At 37.1% G+C, this 22,667-nt stretch overlaps 1 protein-coding gene across 1 annotated transcript; it reads right to left on the bottom strand.

The window, feature by feature from the left end:
- Positions 1–2,993: 2,993 nt before the first annotated feature.
- LOC117341377 (transmembrane protein 192-like) lies at positions 2,994–22,343 on the bottom strand. The gene is made up of 6 exons (XM_033903229.1): positions 22,271–22,343; positions 10,847–10,993; positions 10,444–10,660; positions 8,740–8,892; positions 6,071–6,176; positions 2,994–4,798 (listed from the first exon to the last, which is right to left on the bottom strand). The coding sequence occupies exons 1-6, from the start codon at positions 22,304–22,306 to the stop codon at positions 4,660–4,662; spliced, it is 798 nt and encodes a 265-aa protein (XP_033759120.1). The 5' UTR covers positions 22,307–22,343; the 3' UTR covers positions 2,994–4,659.
- Positions 22,344–22,667: the final 324 nt, after the last annotated feature.

Here is a 22,667-nt window from a genome sequence, read left to right as displayed (position 1 = left end):
TAGTGAGACAGGCAGAATAAATGTTGACTTGATAGTGGGACAGACAGAATAAACGTTGACTTGATAGTGGGACAGCCAGAATAAATGTTGACTTGATAGTGGGACAGCCAGAATAAATGTTGACTTGATAGTGGGACAGCCAGAATAAATGTTGACTTGATAGTGGGATAGACAGAATAAACGTTGACTTGATAGTGGGACAGCCAGAATAAACGTTGACTTGATAGTGGGACAGCCAGAATAAACGTTGACTTGATAGTGGGACAGAATAAATGTTGACTTGATAGTGGGACAGACATAATAAACGTTTACTTGATAGTGGGACAGACAGAATAAATGTTGACTTGATAGTGGGACAGACAGAATAAACGTTGACTTGATAGTGGGACAGCCAGAATAAACGTTGACTTGATAGTGGGACAGCCAGAATAAATGTTGACTTGATAGTGGGACAGCCAGAATAAATGTTGACTTGATAGTGGGACAGCCAGAATAAATGTTGACTTGATAGTGGGACAGCCAGAATAAACGTTGACTTGATAGTGGGACAGCCAGAATAATGGTGATTGGATAGTAGGACAGCCAGATTAATGGTGACTGGATAGTAGGACAGCCAGATTAATGGTGACTGGATAGGGGGAATAATGAGATTAGCAATGGATGCATAGGTGGGTAATGAGATTAGTGGTAGCGGCCATGGATAGTAGAGTGAGGAGATTTGAGGTTGTTTGATAGCAGAAATTACTGATTTAATGAATCTTGCTAGCTTTATCGGAGATAGCCATAGTATTTATCTTGTGTTGAATTAATCCAAGATTTTGTTTGTAGTATGGCTGGATATGAGATTAACTAAATATCAGCATCCTTTCTAGATCTACTGAATCACAGTAAATGCTGATGTAAATATTGTTGTAGGTCTTCATCATGACCATTATAGTAACAAAGAAATAGTTTGTGCCATCATGGAATGTTTTTTTCTGTTATACAATAAAATAGCATTTACTGATCTTCATAATAATCAGCTAAATGAATGGGCTTACTACAGAGTATTGTGGGTAAGGGTTTTATTCAGCACAAAAACATGATATATCTTGTCAATTAAACCCCCTTGTTGAAATTATATATATATAGTATACACACACACATATCAACAATTATCCAAATATGTTTGCCTTTTAAACGTTGTTTAGCTTGGAAGTAGGTCAGTTGAATTGACGCATGTGCTAAGATTAAAAAATACTGCTGTTTTCCATCACTGCCGTATACAGCAAAAACATATATGGTGGGTGTATTCCAACAATGCGGTGGCAGTTGCAGGATATATATAGGTGTGTATTGCAGAAACATAATATCCTTATACTGAAAACATTCTATAATGGCACAAAGTTAAGCACATTATCACACATCTACAAGTCCAAACATCCACAATATTCGGCATAAAACAATACACATCGATAAACTGCATATATAATTCAGTGCAATGTTTTAATAGGAAACGTGCTGAAACAATTCTACAATTATTCTCAGTTGCTAAATTCTTTAATGTGTCCATAGTGAAAATACAAGTCTTATCAAAGGACAACAGAATTACATTTGTTGGTAGTTGAATAGGAACAACACAAGTTATCATAGAACTAAAAGCAACAGATCGGGTGATCTCCAGTATGGTGACTTTTCATACACCGAGCCCCACTCGATTCGCACTCTTCTTAGAAGAGAAGCCTTCTAAGATGATTGCATTCCGTTATATGTAAATCGAGTAAACCGGTAGAATATAACCCAAAATAAACAAGTTTTTAAGTTTTCTCAAACACTATTACACAAACATATGCATATATGTGTCATATATCCTTCTCTAGTGAAACTCATCACTCGCACACTTAAAACATGGTCGCCGCCATCTTGGAAGATAAATCTTCCAGCTTCGAGACGGAAGAGGTAGAAGATCTTCCAAAAGCAGAAGAGCTACAAATCGAGTGACCGGAAGATATATTCTAGAAGGAGAAGAGTGCAAATCGAGTGGGGCTCTGGCCTTTTCGGGTTGTGTTAGCATATTGAATCATTTGTTGTTCAACAATTTTATTAGAACCTCAAGACAGATAATGTTATCAACTTAATTTTAAGGAAAAGAGACACTAGGTCAATGTAATTGATTATATTTCAATATTAGATATGGTCATACTTTCCTAAATTTCTATTGGCTAAAACATGGTCATATTGAGGTTAATAAGTTGAGATATCAACCTGATAGTTCTAATTTTAGAAAAATTGTGTAAATATTGCATTCATGACCATGGTGACATCAAATTATGCTCAAATGTAATGTCCTGTTTTCAGGTTAAATATAATGCAGTTCTATTTTTGCAAACATGCTTTGTATCTGCAATGTTTCTTATCTAATATAGAAATTAAGGACCTTTTATTCCGCCAATACAGTGGTGTTACATCGATATGGTAGAATATAAAATATTGATCATGGGCTTCAACCAAGGTCAATATTTTACTCTACCAGGTTGACGAAACACAATATTGACCTCACCAAAGTTCCATAACTGTTAATTATCAAAAATCTTCAGATCAGACCAAACATTGGTGGTTGCCAAATTAACAGCATCTTCGCTAGCCAAGGCTTCTGATTACGTTACACTCCAAGAACCCTTGGCAGATATAGTCGTGTTTAAACTGTCGCGCCCTGGAATCCCAGGGCACCCAATCAAATCACATTTTACATCCAGGCTTGGTTTCACAGTAAACAAAAATTGCGGCGCCCAGTGCAGAGCTACATCGTCGACTATGTCATGACATTTTACCTAAAAACAGAGATATACAATCATTGGGAAACATTCGCAGTGATTGATCAATTAATAGAAGTCATTGATCACATATCTCATCAAAATGACACAAGCCTCCATGTGTGTTTGTAAACATCTCTGATGAAGTAAATCGGTAATGTTCGTTTTGATTGGTCGAAAATTTCATGTGTAAAGGGTGGTAATTTCGAATCTCCGCTAGAGGGCCAGAACTGACGCCTATATCTGCCAAGGGTTCGTGGAGTGTAACGTAATCAGAAGCCTTGGCTAGCGAAGATGAATTAACAGGTACCAAAATAAACAGGATACTCCAGTTGAAAGCTGGAAACTTGAAAAGGATGTGCCAACAATGTACTGAAGTCTGATTACTGTATAAATTGACTCATTGCAGGCTAACTAAGATGACTGCTTAAATAGGCTTATTTGCAGTACAGCACAATATTTTACTGGAAGTTAAATATCTAATGAACAATAAATCATCGCATACAGGGTACATGGATATATAATTAACTTCAGGGACAACATCTAACATGGCTTTCATTGGAACATTTGCACATTGTCATATTCAATTAAACAATTCACAGACTTAAATAACTTCACATTGATATATACATACATAATTACAAATTGTGTAATAGTAAATACAAAGAATTTATACAAAATGTAATATGAGTTATTGAGTTCTATAGTGAAAAGAAACATCATTTCTCAAAGAGAACACTCAAAATGTGCTGACATAGACAAAAAAATATCAGTGTAATATTTTCAAAATGAATACTTGAGATCCTAAATAGACACAAAATATCATTGTAATGTTTTTAATATTGATATTTCATGTTTTATGTCCTTTCCTTACAATCAAACCTGTTCTCAACAACTTCTGTGCTCAATTTCTTAAGCCTAATGAAAAAGCATTTTTACACTTCTTCTTGACAAAAAAACCATTAAGACTTAGTTTCTACAATTTGTTCTTGAGCTTAAACAGAAATAGTGTCATTATAATAATGATAAATCTCATTACATACTATTAATTTTATCCTCTTTCTTGGAGGACTTTTATTCTCACATACTCCAGAGAGTGATCCCGTCGTTGAGAGGGAAGAGATTAAATAGAAATAAAGTGACGTCATGGTATTGTTGACGTACAAAGAGCATGTGTAGCTTGTCCCAACCTGATGTGATATAAGGAAATCTCACACCAGTAAAATTGTGGATATCCCTGTTCAGGGTAAGAGAAAACTCTATATAACACAGGAACAGGTAGCTGTCACATACTGTGACACCCTAACAAGGAATTGTCAACAGGACACCATTGTTAGAGTTGAACTAGATTCATATTGCAAATGAAATCATTTTATTTATAAGTACCGTATTTATTCGAATAAACGCCCAATCCCTCTTAAACACTCCCCCTCCCCCCAATGAAAAATTGCAAGCCCCCGGGGCGTTTATCAGAATAAATACGGTATATGAGAATAATATTAATACATGAATACGTCTATTCCGTGGACAGGGATATCCCAACCCAAGTTTAACTCTTACACTCAGGATGAGATATATCCCTGTCCATAGAAAAGTAAGATTCCATTATTCACCACTAACAACAGTACTGAAAGTCAAAATATAACTGTCAATCGGACCGAGCTGTTCTATTTTGATCTGTGAAGATAAACTTGATGAAACCTTGACAATTCCCCACGTACGGGTGACAGTCCAATCAGTGTTTTTTTTTTCAGCAGACAGTAGCCATGCCTGGAGGAAAAAATAATTTTTTCGCCAGAAATAAACTGTTTATCCTCAGTAAGAGTTCGATAATCTCAGAATAGTCATCCTGTTAGCATCGAATCACTCAGCTATTACCTCCCTTGAGGTTGTGGTTTTCGGCTGTAAGTGCAAGGATACGTTTCCCCAGCTGAGCGTTGTGTTGCTTCAGGTACCGTATCATATCGGCCTGTTTCTCCAATACTTGTTCAGTATATTGCTCGTCTCTGTAATAAAAAAAAAAGAAATATTGGCTACATAATTCTGAAACATTTACAATAAATTAGGGAATTTCTAGCCGTGGTTGTACATGTTGTTAATAATTATGTCACACATACATATTCCGAAATATAACAAGAGGCCCATGGGCCTTAACGGTCACCTGAGTTATGATATATTTTAGCATATTCGGCCCCTGTAACCTTCAATGAAGGTCAAGGTCATCCATTTGAACAAACTTGGTAGCCCTTCAATCCAGCATGCTACAGACCAAATATTGGGTCTCTGGGTCTCTGAGAGTTATCAAGAAGAACTTGTTTAAAGATTTTAGCATATTTGACCCCTGTGACCTTGAATGAAGGTCAAGGTCATCCATTTGAACAAACTTTGTAGCCCTTTATTCCAGCATGCTACACACCTAATATCAGGTCAGTGGGCCTGTTGAAAATATGATTTTTTTACGATGCACGGTGGACTTTGTCTCAGGTGACCTAAAAAGTTGAAGAACATGCATGCTGGGTATTGCTAAAGCAAATGTCCCCTTCTGGCCCTGCTAAATATAGTTAGTGACCTTGACCCAAACACCCTGAAACTTGAACTTGATATATGTAGCTACTCATACTGAAGTTACATACCAACTTTCAGCAACATGCCTTGATGTATGGCTGAGAAAAGAGTAGAAACTGAGTGGACGGAGTGACAGACGAGGAAGATAGACAGAGAGACAGACAGACGCATGAACCGAGAGGAAACCAGTATTGATAGTCCCCCAGGTTTCACCTATAGAGAACTAATCACACTGTATGGATATTTTATAACCAGAATCACAGTTTATCAAGACATACAGAGTCTTTAGGGCTATTTCCTTAAACTGTATATCATACAGGATGACTCCATTGAAGATATTCCTTGCATGATGGGTGACAGGGAAAATGTTTCTAATATGGTAGTTTTAATGAACTTCTAAGTCTTATCACCAGAAATCAGTCTTTACACTTTGATGATATGTTGTCTCAGAGATGTGAGTAGACTATACATAGCATCCCTGAGATACAGTCTTGAGACTCAGGAAAAAAGTTACATGACTTTTATTTCAGGGGTGAGGTTACATGACTTCTATTTCAGGGGTGTCAGTAGACTTTACAAAGTATCAGACTCGGGGAGTGTGTTGCCTGAGTCAGACTCGGGGAGTGTGTTGTCTGAGTCAGACTCGGGGAGTGTGTTACACGAGTCAGACTCGGGGAGTGTGTTGCCTGAGTCAGACTCGGGGAGTATCTTACCTGAATCCTATCTCGGAGGAGTGAGTAGACTGTACAAAGCTGGCCATCATGTCTTCTTGAGTAACATCAGGTGAAACCTTGCTTTTGTTGAATTTCACAGTCTTCACTGCAAGTAAATGGAAATAGGGATTTATTGTAATCAACAACATAAACCACTTGGAGTGTGCAACATTTCTCAAAAGAACAAGAGATCCCAGAGGGATCTTGGCGTCCACCATTGAATGATCTTTATAGGTTCCATGTCAGATTGATCTTTTCTCTTTTTTTCCCTTCCTCTTAATAATCTGTATAAATTGAGAAACATCCCTCCAGTGCTTTTTAAACAAGGGAAAGCTCTACATGAAATTTGAGATTTAGCGATAATGCTTGTCTGTCGACAATGTTTTCAGATTAGTCCAAAAATACAATACGACAGACCAAGGAGAACCTACATATGAAAATTGAGAAAGATCCCATCAGTTCTGTTGTTTGGTGCAGAACTACAGACCAAGTGGAACATATATATGACATTTGATAAAGATCCCTTCAGTAGTTTCTGAGAAATAGCGATAACAAACTTCAATTGTCAAAATCCAAGATGGCTGCCTGTCGGCCATGTTGTTTTCCGAAAGGTCTCAAAATAGAATATGCAAAACAAGGCACCGAGGGGAACCTATATATGAAATTTGAGAAAGATCCCTTCAGTACTTTCTGAGATATAGTGATAACAAACTTCAATTGTAAAAATCCAAGATGGCTGCCTGTCGGCCATGTTGTTTTCCGATAGGTCTCAAAATGCGATATGCATAACTAGGCACCAAGGGAAACCTACATATGAAATTTGAGAAAGATCACTTCAGCACTTTCTGAGAAATAGCGATAACAAGAATTGTTTACGGACGGAGGGATGGACAACGGACCACGGACGCAGGGCGATTTGAATAGCCCACCATCTGATATCGGTGAGCTAAAAACAAACTTCAATTGTCAAAATCCAAGATGGCTGCCTGTCGGCCATGTTGTTTTCCGATCGGTCCCAAAATGCAATATGCATAACTAGGGACCAAGGGCAACCTAAATATGAAACTTGAGAAGGATCCCTTCAGTACTTTCTTAGAAATAGCGATAACAAACTTCAATGGTCAAAATCCAAGATGGCTGCCTGTCGGCCATGTTGTTTTCCTATCGGTCCCAAAATGCAATATGCATAACTAGGCACCAAGGGGAACCTACATATGAAATTTTAGAAAGATCCCTTAAGTACTTTCTCAGAAATAGCGATAACAAACTTCAATGGTCATAATCCAAGCTGGCTGCCTGTCGGCCATGTTGTTTTCCTATCGGTCCCAAAATGCAATATGCATAACAAGGTACCAAGGGGAACATACATATGAAATTTGAGAAAGATCCCTTTAGTACTTTCTCAGAAATAGCGATAACAAACTTCAATTGTCATAATCCAAGATGGCTGCCAGTAGGCCATGTTGTTTTCAGATCGGTCCCAAAATGCAATATGCATAAGTAGGCACCAAGGGGAACGTACATATGAAATTTGAGAAAGATCCCTTAAGTACTTTCTCAGAATTAGCGATAACAAACTTCAATGGTCAAAATCCAAGATGGCTGCCTGTCGGCCATGTTGTTTTCCTATCGGTCCCAAAATGCAATATGCATAACTAGGCACCAAGGGGAACCTACATATGAAATTTGAGAAAGATCCCTTCAGTACTTTCTCAGAAATAGCGATAACAAGAATTGTTTACGGACGGACGGACGGACCACGGACCACGGACACAAGGCGATTTGAATAGCCCACCATCTGATGATGGTAGGCTAAAAAAACAAAACAAAATTAAATTTTTTTTCAACATATAGTAGCCTACACTTATGAAACAAGTTCAATGATTTCATATGCCACAAGCATTTCAAAAATCAATATTTTCAGACATTTTTCACACACATCTATAACTTCATATTTTAAATAAAAAAAGGCTTTAAACTAGACCCTATATATATTTGATTGACTACAAGGTACTCACCTAGATAGAAGATAAGTATGAGTTTGATTACAATTAAATACAAGGTACTCACCTAGATAGAAGATAAGTATGAGTTTGATTACAATTAAATACAAGGTACTCACCTAGATAGAAGATAAGTATGAGTTTGATTACAATTAAATACAAGGTACTCACCTAGGTACAGGATGAGAACAATGAGTTTGATTACAATTAAATACAAGGTACTCACCTAGATACAGGATGAGAACAATGAGTTTGATTACAATTAAATACAAGGTACTCACCTAGATACAGGATGAGAACAATGAGTTTGATTACAATTAAATACAAGGTACTCACCTAGATACAGGATGAGAACAATGAGTTTGATTACAATTAAATACAAGGTACTCACCTAGATACAGGATGAGAACAATGAGTTTGATTACAATTAAATACAAGGTACTCACCTAGATACAGGATGAGAACAATGAGTTTGATTACAATTAAATACAAGGTACTCACCTAGATACAGGATGAGAACAATGAGTTTGATTACAATTAAATACAAGGTACTCACCTAGATACAGGATGAGAACAATGAGTTTGATTACAATTAAATACAAGGTACTCACCTAGATACAGGATGAGAACAATGAGTTTGATTACAATTAAATACAAGGTACTCACCTAGGTACAGGATGAGAACAATGAGTTTGATTACAATGTGGATGACGACTATAAGACGAAGACAGAGATGCCAGACTTTGTTGTGTTTCCCCGTATCTGGTGTCCAGCCTTCCCTTCTCGCCACACTGGCCAATATGATCAACCCGGCGTTAACTGTAAATTGGATAATAAAAGTGACAATAAAGATACCGGGTATGAAAAAGGACGTTTAATCAATAAAGGGCATGTTAACCTTTTAAGGGTTAATTTATTTACCCCATAAAAGATAACCAAATTTCCTTTAACACTGTTTTTCAGATTCTTCCAGCTTCTGTATCAAATATTGTTTTTATGCTCGTCTCCAGGAGATTAAACCAAATAGCATGTAAGATACCATGTATATTTTTGTTGTGTGTATTTCAATAAGGAAATACACGGGTTGGTGTGATCCACTAGATTTTTAAGCGTTATCTGAAAGTTGCATTTAATACCAAAAGGTGTTGCAAACAGCTTTATCGAAAGTGAAAGTAGAACATAAATTCATCTTATGGTTTATATGTCACATTTTAATTAAAATCTTTTCATACATATTTCAATCAAAATCTTTTCAGAACTGTGATAGACAATAAGTCACCTGACTGAAAAAGGTATAAATTGACTCTGAAAATGCAACCGAAATGTTTGTCGATCTTAGGGAATTATCATTTATCAAGGTGTGGTGGTCTTCAGCTTTAACCTTTTCACCCCTACTGACCATATTGGACTTCAAATTATGAAAGAATGGCAGAGTCCACTGAAGATTCTAAGGGTTGAAATGATTGTTCATGATAAATCTTGAGCAGATGATTTGTATTTATTTTTTTTATTTGGAAATTCTGTGTGCTGTCTAGTCTATAATTAATCAACATTTTGATAATGTGATCATCATGTGTCAGCAACATGTAAGAGGGATGCATTTATACTCCTATGAATACACTATCATTCTGAATGTTACACATATGATATATATCAAAGCCATTAACAGTTTAATTATTTATTGAAGTCTTGAAAGAACATATAAAGTCTAGGAAAAATCAGGTCTTGAAAATAAGCCGATATTGAAAAATTTGTGACAAATTCCATGCAGGTTAAAATGATTAACAAACATACTTGGTATTGCTAAACCAATACATGTCCCCTACTGAAAATATAGTAACAGTGACCTTGACCCCAAAACCTCGAAACTCAAACTTGTCCCCTATCGATAATGTGAAGTTTGATTTAAATCCCTCAAGGAATGAAGCTGCTAGAGTGCAGACATACCCTGACGAATGAAGAGGAAACCTATAGTCCTTCAGGTTTCACCGGTAAGGGATTAATAATAATAATAATAATCAGGGTCACTTGACAATAAGCCTTAAGGTAACAGGATCATATATCAGTCGGATAGATTACATCTTATGGAATTAGGATTTATCAAGGTGTGGTGGTCTTCAGCTTGAACCCTTCCACCCCTACTGACCATATTGGACTTCAAATTATGAAAGAATGGCAGAGGCCACTGAAGTTTCTTAGGGTTGAAAGGGTTAAACAGTAATTAATTGGCAGTTAATCTGTATCGTCAGAAACAAACGCAAAAACACCTAGAATATAAGGTATTTGCGAAAATAAGCCATGAATTGTTACCAAAAGGACCAAATGCTTATTTTCAAGATTTGATAGTTTTGATTTTATAACATACTCCACCTGCTGAGTTGATGGCCAGTGGCAGCTGACGCACAAGTCTGGTCTGTCTGTAAAACTCCAAGTATCCATGGAGACGACTCTTCTTGTGGCAGTGTCGGTAAAACATGTCAAAAGCTAGATGTAGGAACCACAGCGCCCCCTGGATGTAATATATGATCGCCTCCGTTCTGTTGTGATATATGGAGTCTAATGCCAGTACTAATATGGCTGCCACAACCTACAGTAAAAAATCAACCATTCATGATGCCTTAAATCATGTCTCAAATGAATTTGTTGATACCCACACTCAACTTTGAAGAAAACTCTTCATTAAGCAATCCCCAATTATCGAGCGTCACTGTCTGAAAGGCAGAAACTTGGAAGTTATCATTATTCACGGACAAATGATTCAGTCAATATTTACCAGAATTAGGATATGCAGGACAATGGCTGCGGTTGTGTTGATGACCCGGAAAGGACGGTCCAGTTCTGTTGTATAAGTGGGGCTATCGAGGAGAGGTTCATCACCATCCCGACCCTGAATCATGTTTTCATCATTAAAAAAGTAACCCTGAAATAAATCAGATAAATGTTGACTTCATTGAAAAAAAAACCCATATTAAGTTATACTAGTGTGAAAATATGGTGCCAATATGCACAGCCGTCTGCTTCCGGATAGTATTAAAAAAAAAAAAAAAATTACTATCTTGAAGCAGATTCCAGTGCAATACTGTAAACGTACATATTTTAGCGGTAATTTTATTTTAGCGCTTTTCGCGCTGGAAGCCTTGCGCTAAATTATTATTGCGCTAATTACTTTTTGTACGTTCTATTACTATAGAAAGTTCTGTGGATGCGCTAATTCATCAATGCGCTAACTCGCTAAAATCTGCAAATGCACTAAAATTTGATTGCGCTAAAATAAGTACGTTTACAGTATGTTATTACTGGTTTCATCAACCCTGAAATGTAAAACACCTTCATATGATCACCAACAGGAATTGGATGTTCTAAATATGAATAATTATTAATTATGTACTATGAAATATATCACCAGTTATATAACAATAAATAGTGATATTTGTACTAAGCATTACGGGGATCATTTACGCTGATGATAACAAATTTCTAGTAATGTGCATCCAGCGACCATCTGTTTGTTAGGATCCAGTACCTATATTGGACCATACCATCGTTATTACTTTCTAGACCCTATATATACAGGTATATATGTATATTGATTCCTGAATGACCTAGTGTAGCAACTTGGGGTGATCTAAACTTCATTTGCTTTAAGATCTTTCCAATGACGGTTCAAATAGATTAAAAATTATTCAATATACATATACAGTGGACCCGCGATAATCCGGACGCCGATAGTCCGGAAAACTCACAGTCCGGATGGAAATGCACGGGAACGGATTTCCGTAACGTTATTTGTACTCACCAGTCCGGAAATTCGGATTCCGATTCCGGAAGCCCATTTTGGGAACGGAACGTACTTTTCATTAGTAAATTTCCCTCAATAATCCGGACGATTTTTTCGCCACGAGGAGAAAAAAATGTCGGGGCAAGTCACCCGTGTCGACAGCTGTACAGACTATCGCTTGACACTGTGCGTAGTCATAGCGACCGCTGCAAGGTCATAGCCCCGGGGGTTTACCTGTGTTACAATGTGTAGCTTTTGTTTTTATAACGGTACATTGCTGAATTTACGCACAAACATACAGTATGTGATACGATAATTAATCAATCTCAAATACATGTAATAAATTTATGATCGGTTATTAACATCATTAACACCTGTATTGGGTAAACACGGATATCGGCTTTGTAACACCGTTAACGTTACTTGAAACGACGACTCATTGAAAGATGCATGTTATTAATTACATACACATTTACGTATTAAGCAGTGATCAGAAGAACTGGGTTGATTACACACAAATTAGTCAATAGTCGTCTGATACTTTTAAAACTAAGCGTCACATTGTTAAGTGAATACGGCTTGAATAATTATCGGACATCTTGGGTAGTTCTCGCTGGTGTCGCGTACTTTTAAATAGATAGCTTGGGGTTTCTGGTACGTAAAAATCATAAAAAAACATGGACTGACGGAAGTTGTAAAATCCGGGTATTTTATTTAAGGTATTTAACGTTTGTAATTTCTACTTGTTTGTGAACCTCCGGGACGTGACACATGTGTGTTATTTGTAGGTCACATGATATGCCCGCTATACATAAAACAACTATCACTTTACATGTTCTTTTAAAAACATAGTTTATTTTTTACTTTCTACAAAACAAAACAAAAAGAATCATATCAGAAACATAAGTATATTTATTGTTAAAAAGGCTGACAATTAGACGTGTTTATGAAACGTCCCGGATTGTATATAATCAAGGGAGATAACTCTTACACAACAATTTTTTTGACCTGGTACACGAAATTCGGCAGTCCGGAAAACTCGTAATCCGGACGGTTTGGACTGGGAACGAAGGTGTTCGGATTATCGAGGGTCCACTGTATAGATATAAAGATATATGTACAATTCGTATCCATACAAGTATGTAAATACATTGCGATCCAGGTATTCATATCATCTTATAAACGACTTCCACAATGATCATGTCAGGGTATCGGGCCGACCATCACTGCGCCATTGAAACGTTCTTTTTAGAATGCCGATGTCGCGCAGCGGTATAGGCTGCGGGTATTTCTGGCTAGGCGATTGAGTGCCGTAGATCATTAGTTTGAGGCCTGGTCAGGGCACTTGTCAAAAAGTTGACTTCCTTTGTCATTTGTGTTGCTAAGTTATATATCTATTTATTAGCACAATGTATTATATACACTGACACTATGTGTTGGTGATCCGAAGATATAGATGTGAATTTCCTGTCATAGTTGTACCTACTCCTATACGTATATGAGGTCTTATTCCACCTGATTACATTGGTGGATATCGTTACATGACAGCCTGTCAAAAGTTTCCTGTCGTGTAAACCTCTAATATTATTGGAGTAAGTTGTACCGAGAGAAATGTATATAGATACAAAGATATATGTAGGGTCTAGTAAGTAATAACGACGGTATATTCGAATATAGGTACTGGATCCTAACAAACAGATGTTCGTTGGATGCGCATTACTAGAAATAGATAATTGTACTGTTGTTATTACTACTTGACAATTACGAAGACATCAGGAAGGAGTGTAACTCAACATTCAGCAGCTTCAATACTTAGGTTAATAAAGCAGTTACGGCTCGTCAGGGCAAAGATACAACAATTTTTAACCCATGAAGACAGTACACTCAAAGAGGTGCACATATCACTCTTTTTGTTATAAGGGGCGGTAATTCTTCTTTAGTAATATACAATCAGTGCAATTATATATACAATTATTGAATTAAATATTCATTGTAGAATTTAAAGTTCATTATAGCAATAAAATGTTCATTATAGAAATACAATGTTAATTATAGAATAAAAATGTTCATTATAGAAATACAATGTTAATTATAGAATAAAAATGTTCCAATATTCTTCTTATATGTCCGATTCCCTTTCGTCTTGGCAGACGATCCCCTCACTCTGATAACCTAGTTCCTTGTAATCCACGATGTCATGCTCCGAGGTGTTAGCTGTTGACGCTGTATCTTCAGACTCACTCTCCCGTAGCTCCAAATCTTTTTATAGTCTTTCCATAGCGATATCCAGCACTGGTTTGGTTTTCTGGTGATAGTCTATCTACCCTATGGTCTGTGCAGATTTAATTCTAAATTTAATCCTTTCCAACTGCGCCTGTGTTAAAGCCTCATTTTTTAACATTTCCGGTTTCTGAGGTTCATGAGTAAATTCCTCCGGCTCCACATGGTAGCCAGGGTGTTCTGTTTCATGTGGCGAGTGTGTGCGTCCTTCCTTGTTAAGCTATTCTTGCACATTTAACATTTATACCAGGTTGCGTATAAAACATGTGCATGGTTAGCATGTACTCTCCGTAATGTTCTTAGGCTTCAATACGTCTTGCCGCATCTTATGCAAGGTATTTTTACACTCCCTGTGGCGATCCTTCTTGGTGTTTTTGGTGTTTACTATTATGCTATCATGTTCATACCCCACGGCTGCTTGGTCTTCAACAATTGAATCCGTGACTCCTCAGTTCTGAGTCGAGTGCTGACGTCACTGATACACGTCACTATGCCAATAACCCCGACGTCATTGACATTGTGATCAGGTATCGTGAAATGTATTGCTATTGGTTTGTACTTAACTTTGTTCTGTATATCATATAAATGGCCCCCAATGCAGACGTTTAATGTATTTGATGTTGTCCAACGTATTGCCTACCACACTTTTTAAATGTGATTAGATAGACCTTCCCGTAATATGACTGTTGAAACTTTGACTCGAGTTCATATATGGACATATTTTGCATTTTGACAATTACAGTTGAGTGTAGACTAAAGGTTACACCCAAGTGCACTCCGAGTGCACTCCATTTGGACTTGGAGTGCACTCCGTTTGGACTCCAGGTAAACTTGGAGTGCACTCCAAGTGGACTCCGAGTCTACAGGGGGTCCTATAAGACACCATGTCTGCCCCGGGTCTATCATCAGACTATATCATATATATATATTAATACTTTGATGCTTTTAATATAATTTATTATAAATAAATAGATTTTTACAAATTATTTTTGTTCTGTTCATATTACTATTTACATTTGTTTAGTCTACTAGGAATATTTATTTTATTGTTAATACATGGTAATAATATGCGTACATGTTAAATCTATATTTATTAAGATCCATAAAATACAGTTATACAATTTATGCTATAATCAGGTTTTTATGAAAGTTAATTGCTTATTATTTCATATTTTATTTAAATGTAATTAAATTGTATTTCATTTTATTAAGGAAGTAAAAAAATATTTCAATTAGAATATTTATTTCTGTACACATATCATGACTTTAAAGGAAGTTTAGATAATGTACATATATTATGTTATTGATTATTCAAAATATTGAAAGTTTACAGTATTTAATGACTTATGTGGTTTTTTTTTAATAAGACATTCTCTACATGAAAGGAAAATATAACTACAGATATGAACTCAGTTCAGGCAAGTAATTATAAAATAAACACAAGAGGCCCAGGGGCCTTAACAGTCATCTGACTCTAAATTAAAACCCTTATATTATTGTAGTATGCATTCTCTGTAGCAAGTATATAGTGGCACTGTTGGCCATGGTGGCCATCTTGGATATCTGACCGACCCAATAAATAATAACATTTGGTCTGGACCATCTAAGGATCATTTCTGGTAAGTTAGCTAGAGCTGAATCCCACCGGTGGAATTTGAGAAGAAGTTTGAAATAGGTGTTGTTCAGGAAAACCATGATTGCGCAATCATGTTACAAAATGGCCGCCATTGCTGCCATGCCAAAGTTTTTACAAGGCCGAAAAAATAACAACACTTTGTTGGCACTCCTTCCTTAACATCCTCACCAATTTCGAGCTCAATGGCACCAGTGGAACTGGAGAAGAAGTTTAAAATGTGTTTTTTAAGATGGCGGATATGGCGGCCATCTTGCATTTCAGACCAATCTAAAAAATAACAACACTTGGTCGGGATCATCTCAGGAACATTTCAGGCAAGTTTCAGCCCAACAGCACTGGTGGAACTTGAGAAAAGTTTAAAATGTGCTTTTCAAGATGGCGCCTATGGCGGCCATCTTGGATTTCGGACCAACCCGAAAAATAACAACACTTGGTCACGATCATATCAGGATCATTTCAGGCAAGTTTCAGCTCAATAGCACTGCTGGAACTTGAGAAAAGTTTAAAATGTGCTTTTCAAGATGGCGCCTATGGCGGCCATCTTGGATTTCGGACCAACCCGAAAAATAACAACACTTGGTCACGATCATATCAGGATCATTTCAGGCAAGTTTCAGCTCAATAGCAATTGTGGAACTTGAGAAGAAGTTTAAAATATGTTTTTCAAGATGGCGGCTATGGCGGCCATCTTGGATTTTGGACCGACCCGAAAAATAACAACACTTGGTCGGGATAATCTCAGGATCATTTCTGGCAAGTTTCAGCCCAACAGCACTGGTGGAACTTGAGAAGAAGTTTAAAATGTGTTTTTCAAGATGGCGGCTATGGCGGCCATCTTGGATTTCGGACCGACCCGAAAAATAACAACACTTGGTCGGGATCATATCAGGATTATTTCAGGCAAGTTTCAGCTCAATAGCACTGGTGGAACTTGAGAAGAAGTTTAAAATGTGTTTTCAAGATGGCGGCTATGGCGGCCATCTTGGATTTCGGACCGACCCGAAAAATAACAACACTTGGTCAGGATCATCTCAGGATCATTTCAGGCAAGTTTCAGCTCGAAAGCACTGGTGGAACTTGAGAAGAAGTTTAAAATGTGTTTTTTCAAGATGGCGGCTTTGGCGGCCATCTTGGATTTCGGACCGACCCGAAAAATAACAACACTTGGTCGGGATCATATCAGGATCATTTCAGGCAAGTTTCATCTCAATAGCACTGGTGGAACTTGAGAAGAAGTTTAAAATGTGTTTTTCAAGATGGCGGCTATGGCGGCCATCTTGGATTTCGGACCGACCCGAAAAATAACAACACTTGGTCGGGATCATCTCAGGATCATTTCAGGCAAGTTTCAGCTCAATAGCACTGGTGGAACTTGAGAAGAAGTTTAAAATGTGTTTTCAAAATGGCGGCTATGGCGGCCATCTTGGATTTCGGACCGACCCGAAAAATAACAACACTTGGTCGGGATCATATCAGGATCATTTCAGGCAAGTTTCATCTCAATAGCACTGGTGGAACTTGAGAAGAAGTTTAAAATGTGTTTTTCAAGATGGCGGCTATGGCGGCCATCTTGGATTTCGGACCGACCCGAAAAATAACAACACTTGGTCGGGATCATCTCAGGATTATTTCAGGCAAGTTTCTGCTCAATAGCACTGGTGGAACTTGAGAAGAAGTTTAAAATGTGTTTTCAAAATGGCGGCTATGGCGGCCATCTTGGATTTCGGACTGACCCGAAAAATAACAACACTTGGTCAGGACCATCTCAGGATCATTTCAGGCAAGTTTCAGCTCGAAAGCACTGGTGGAACTTGAGAAGAAGTTTAAAATGTGTTTTTCAAGATGGCGGCTTTGGCGGCCATCTTGGATTTCGGACCGACCCGAAAAATAACAACACTTGGTCGGGATCATCTCAGGATCATTTCAGGCAAGTTTCAGCTCAATAGCACTGGTGGAACTTGAGAAGAAGTTTAAAATGTGTTTTTCAAGATGGCGGCTATGGCGGCCATCTTGGATTTCGGACCGACCCGAAAAATAACAACACTTGGTCGGGATCATCTCAGGATCATTTCAGGCAAGTTTCAGCTCAATAGCACTGGTGGAACTTGAGAAGAAGTTTAAAATGTGTTTTCAAAATGGCGGCTATGGCGGCCATCTTGGATTTCGGACTGACCGGAAAAATAACAACACTTGGTCAGGACCATCTCAGGATCATTTCAGGCAAGTTTCAGCTTAATCCCACTGGTGGAACTTGAGAAGAAGATTGAAATGTGAAAAGTTTACGCACGGCGCACGACGCACGGCGCACGGCGCACGACGACGGACGAAGCATGATGACTATAGGTCATCCTGACCCTTCGGGTCAGATGACCTAATAATCAATATAGTTTATATAGGTTTATATTTTTAAATGTATTGTTAAAAAATATACATTTAGGCCTACAACTGTAAATATTTACGAGCATTACCTGGTTAAAATAATGTTCTGACATAATGTACACACAAGTATGTGGTTCTGTACTACCCATAATAAATGACAGTATCTGTTATAATTGCTATTATTATTTGCCATGCATGACTGACTCTGCCCTGACCCACCTGAGAACTGTGCCAGGTGAGTTTTAGTAGCCAGCTACAGGTACTGCCCTGGGTTCACAGAAATGTCCATATTTGTTGTTGTGTGGCTTCAAATGATGAAGCTGTGCAAAGCAGGGTGTGTAGCCTCAGGCCATCAGAACAGTAAGATTATCTCCTGACCTGAAGGAAAGGTTGAAGCTCTCCATCTGAGAGGCCTTAATCAGACCAAAATTATAAACGAAATACCGATATAATTAAGGTGGAAATGTCAAAATAAGCTGTAAAATCATTAACAAACTGGTAAACAGGTTTTAGAAGACCAACTTTATTGAAATGAAATTAGAAAGTAAAAATAAGTTGTTTCTTATTACATTGTAACCTGTCTAAACTGTAAGTCATTGAGACTAAACGTATTGGCCGGTTTATGCAGGTGTCCGGTATGTAGAGGTACAATGTTGAATGATATAAGTTCAGAAAAAAATAATGCAAATCAAATTAAGAAATGATGCAGTTCTTATCTTGTTATATTCAAAAATATAAAGACATTGCTTTAAAAAATAATTGTAAAGAAAGAGATTAAAGTAAAAAAAAAATCAGTATAATTCCCAATGGTATAATAAATGTAAATTCACCATTTCCCGAAACCAACCTATAGCCGTAATTAGTACACATTGTTCTCGTCCAGGAAATGGGATCATAATAGGAAACAGGAAACTGCCTGAGGTACAATTTGCCTATGGGCAGTTGGACACTGGCAACCTATGTACCATTTACCTGTAAAACTTACCTGTTGGAACTACATCGTTTTCTATTCCTATTCAGTCAATATGTAACAGATACAGGTCATGAATGTACAATGGTTGTTCAAGACAATTATAAAATCATAAAGTTAAATGTTTAAACTTAAAAAAAAAAAATTCATAAGGTAAGCTGCAGTTAGTGTATGGAATGTTTGATAAGTATTTACTTAACTCATAGATGAAAATTATATTAATCTATGGTGATTTACATTATAATTGACTTCTAATACTCTATACATACTTCCATTATAATATTAAAGACACAAACTAATAGTACCAGTTTGAAATAAAATATCTTTTGTTATTTTTTTTTATATATATGATAATGACTTATAACTGTTGTTGTAATAGTATTTTAATAGTAATGAACAATCATATCATTTCAAAAGTGTCAGATATAGACAGCCACATATTCTATATGACCTTGGTATATAGGTTAGCCCGAGTTTCCTCTGGCCCTGGCACCATATACACCAGATATGGTGTCAGGGCCAGAGGAAACTCAGGCTAGGTAAAGGTAAGGTGTGATGACCAGTTTCCATTTAACAATTAAGGGAGTCTTTATCTAGTTAGATGACTGTGTACACCTGTCCTGATCTTCACACCTTATAAGGTAAACTTGGAGGAAGGGGTCATTATTGCGGTCAGTGTACAAGTCTGTCTTTTCTCCACACCCCTGTAATCACGCTTGATATACAGGTAAATATTGATTCTGGAAGTGGGGAGTGGGGATGGGTGGGGGGGTGGGGGTGGGGGGGGAGACAGGATTGTATCTTACATAACAGTTAAAAGAACTCCATGTATGACCTGGATTTAATGAGGCAGGTATAACAAGAAAACAAACAGTTGGTTTACCAAATGGAAATGTAAGTCTGATGTTAAACTCTATACAAAACTAGACATTGGATCCAGAATATGCTATCAAGGTGATAAAAAAGCTTTCTTTTGTATTGTATGTTAAGTAATATACAATTGTATATACTGTTGGAACTGTTGAAATATTAAAAACAGTAGTACTTTGAGTACAAGATAGTTCCGGTACACATTCAGACTCTACATTTTGAGAGACCACAAACAACTTGCCAAATACATTTCTGTTTATTCCCAATTTCTATTCATTTATGGCGTGGCTTGTTAAAATTCTTCAAATCAAAGGAATGCTGTCCTATATTTTCAACAAAGTGCCAAATCTATTCAGTCACTTATATAGGGTTTTCTAATAAAAAAAAAATCAATTATGTTAGATGCATTGTTTGTTAACCAAAATAAAAATGAACCAACAAAATTATATGATATATACACAGATAAAACAGTAACACATATCTTATTTATATGATGTACATGTATACATCTATATATAAACATTATGTGTATATGTACTTGGTTACAGGTACATGTGATACATGTGTATCCAGGTAGAATTGGAGCCTGATAGGACTCCAGGTAAACTTGGAGTGCACTCGGAGTGCACTCGGAGTGCACTCCAAGTTTACCTGGAGTCCAAACGGAGTGCACTCCAAGTCCAAACGGAGTGCACTCGGAGTGCACTTTGTGTAACCTTTAGTCTACACTCAACTGTAGATACACAGATATATATGTGTACAGATTCCTGAGTGACCAAGTAGCAACTTGGGATGACTTGAACTTCATTTGCTTTAACATTCTTCTAATGATGTCTCAGATTGAAAATAATTTAATGTGCCGGCATGCATTCAAAATACTTCCTGGCCATTGATTCACAGATATAGCCTATTCTATTTATCCTATAACTCTGACAAAAAAGAAATGTTTCCTGATGTTTATTCATGCACATAGTTTTTTTCTGATTTCTTACTCTGGCCCCTATTTTGGTCTCTTTTGATGATTTTATCATTTTCCGTCCTTTTTGGTCGAGATTGTCATTGTCATTAATTATACATCATCTGTTTCTCTTTCAGCATATATCCTAAGATTATTTAACAACATAAAATAATTAATGCATTGTATTGTTCACTGGAATATTTAGTTCAGAATCGATGAGTCCAATATTAAGCTTATTTAAAACAACAATTAATGCTCTAGATATCCATCTCCATAATCCCTAATTATTACTGTGGGAGTTGGGTATTTTATATGTGTGTATGTGTGCATAGGCCTCTGGAATGTTGTGTAAGTTGTACGAGCTACCGATGATCGAGTCTGTGTGTGAATGACTGAATGTAATCATGAATGGAAGGTATGTATCTGTGTATGGATGATGATTATTATTAATATTACCTTGTTCTAGCCCTGTGTTTATAATATGTGTGTATTGCCGTCGCTGGGACTTGTCGTCTGTCACTCGTGTCGTCCATGTTGTTTATAATTTTTCATTTATGAGAGCGGCTCGTTGATTGGTTGACCAGTAGGGTATCGGAGATTGGCTACCCTATTTACTATAATACGGCAGCACACGGGTTTTCGTCAGACGGGCAGTTAGCTTTTGCTGAGTCCGTCTCGGCGTCCCTGTTAGCGGAAGTGTGTACGTGTTTGCAGGTGGGTGGCTATGTAAATGTCTAAGTAAATATTTTTCGTTCTTGTCTCGTACATTGTGTCGTCATACGGGCCGAGCCAGGTAGCTGAACCCGTTTGTATATATCTATCCGTGTTATCCCCAGCGACGAAATAAAACTGTTGAAACTTAATATTGTTGTTCATTATTACTGTTACACATGGAACCCCAGACTAGAACCTGGGTAAAAGTCTGTAATTTAAAGACTGAGAGGTCATTCCTCCTACATTACCAACACTGTTTTCAAACTTTCAAATGCATCTTTTTAAAATATTCTATTTTCAATTCTAATCTTCATCCACTTAACAAAACATTCTCATATCCTTCATCTAAATAGCCCAATAAGACACAATTCAAACTGCATCGACGCATTTGCTGCACACAATATAATCAAAAGATGATGATGCACTTGGCTGGTATGGTTTTACAGGTTTAGACTTAGAGATGAGATCATACAGACTGGCTCCGAGATGTGGCAGTCGCAGTTTTCGGATATCACTGGTTAATTCACATCTACATTTCCATGCGTCAGATATATTAGTAATTAAATTCTCATTCAAAAACAATAAATATATATCATAAAGCTACAAACTTACGCCAGAACGTCGGTTTTCATTCGACAGGCTCACCATCGCGGATTTTCAAGAGCTTATACTACCCAGATCATGATCATATAAGCGCTTAAAAAGGCGTGATTACTTTACGGATGGAATTGTTGAAATTCCGGAATCTGATCGTTACAGATCAAAGAACAAAATAATATATTATAGGTCTCTGGAACAGACCACTCACATCGATATATCTTTTTATTGTCATTTGAAATTAAGTCGAACACCAGATGTATATTTGGTGATCAATTGCATGATATCATGGATACGTTATCTAGCTCACTGATAAGATAGCCTATGACTGGTGTACCACAGGGACACGTTACAATAATAATACGTGAAATGAACATAATTAACACAAGGGACGAAGCTTCGATTCTGGAAT

This window comes from Pecten maximus, chromosome 13 (genome assembly GCF_902652985.1).
Source record: "Pecten maximus chromosome 13, xPecMax1.1, whole genome shotgun sequence".
Classification (NCBI taxonomy): domain Eukaryota; kingdom Metazoa; phylum Mollusca; class Bivalvia; order Pectinida; family Pectinidae; genus Pecten; species Pecten maximus.
This window is presented reverse-complemented; position numbering and strand designations above follow the sequence as displayed.

What these genes read in the sequence shown, in the direction of transcription:
- LOC117341377 (XM_033903229.1), bottom strand. Translation starts at nt 22,306, where the DNA reads ATGGTGAGCCTGTCGAATGAAAACCGACGTTCTGGC. An exon ending in ATGAAAACCGACGTTCTGGC is followed by an intron (nt 10,994 to 22,270) that starts GTAAGTTTGTAG and finishes GATTTATTTCAG; the next exon opens with GGTTACTTTTTTAATGATGA. An exon ending in TCCTGCATATCCTAATTCTG is followed by an intron (nt 10,661 to 10,846) that starts GTAAATATTGAC and finishes TTTTTACTGTAG; the next exon opens with GTTGTGGCAGCCATATTAGT.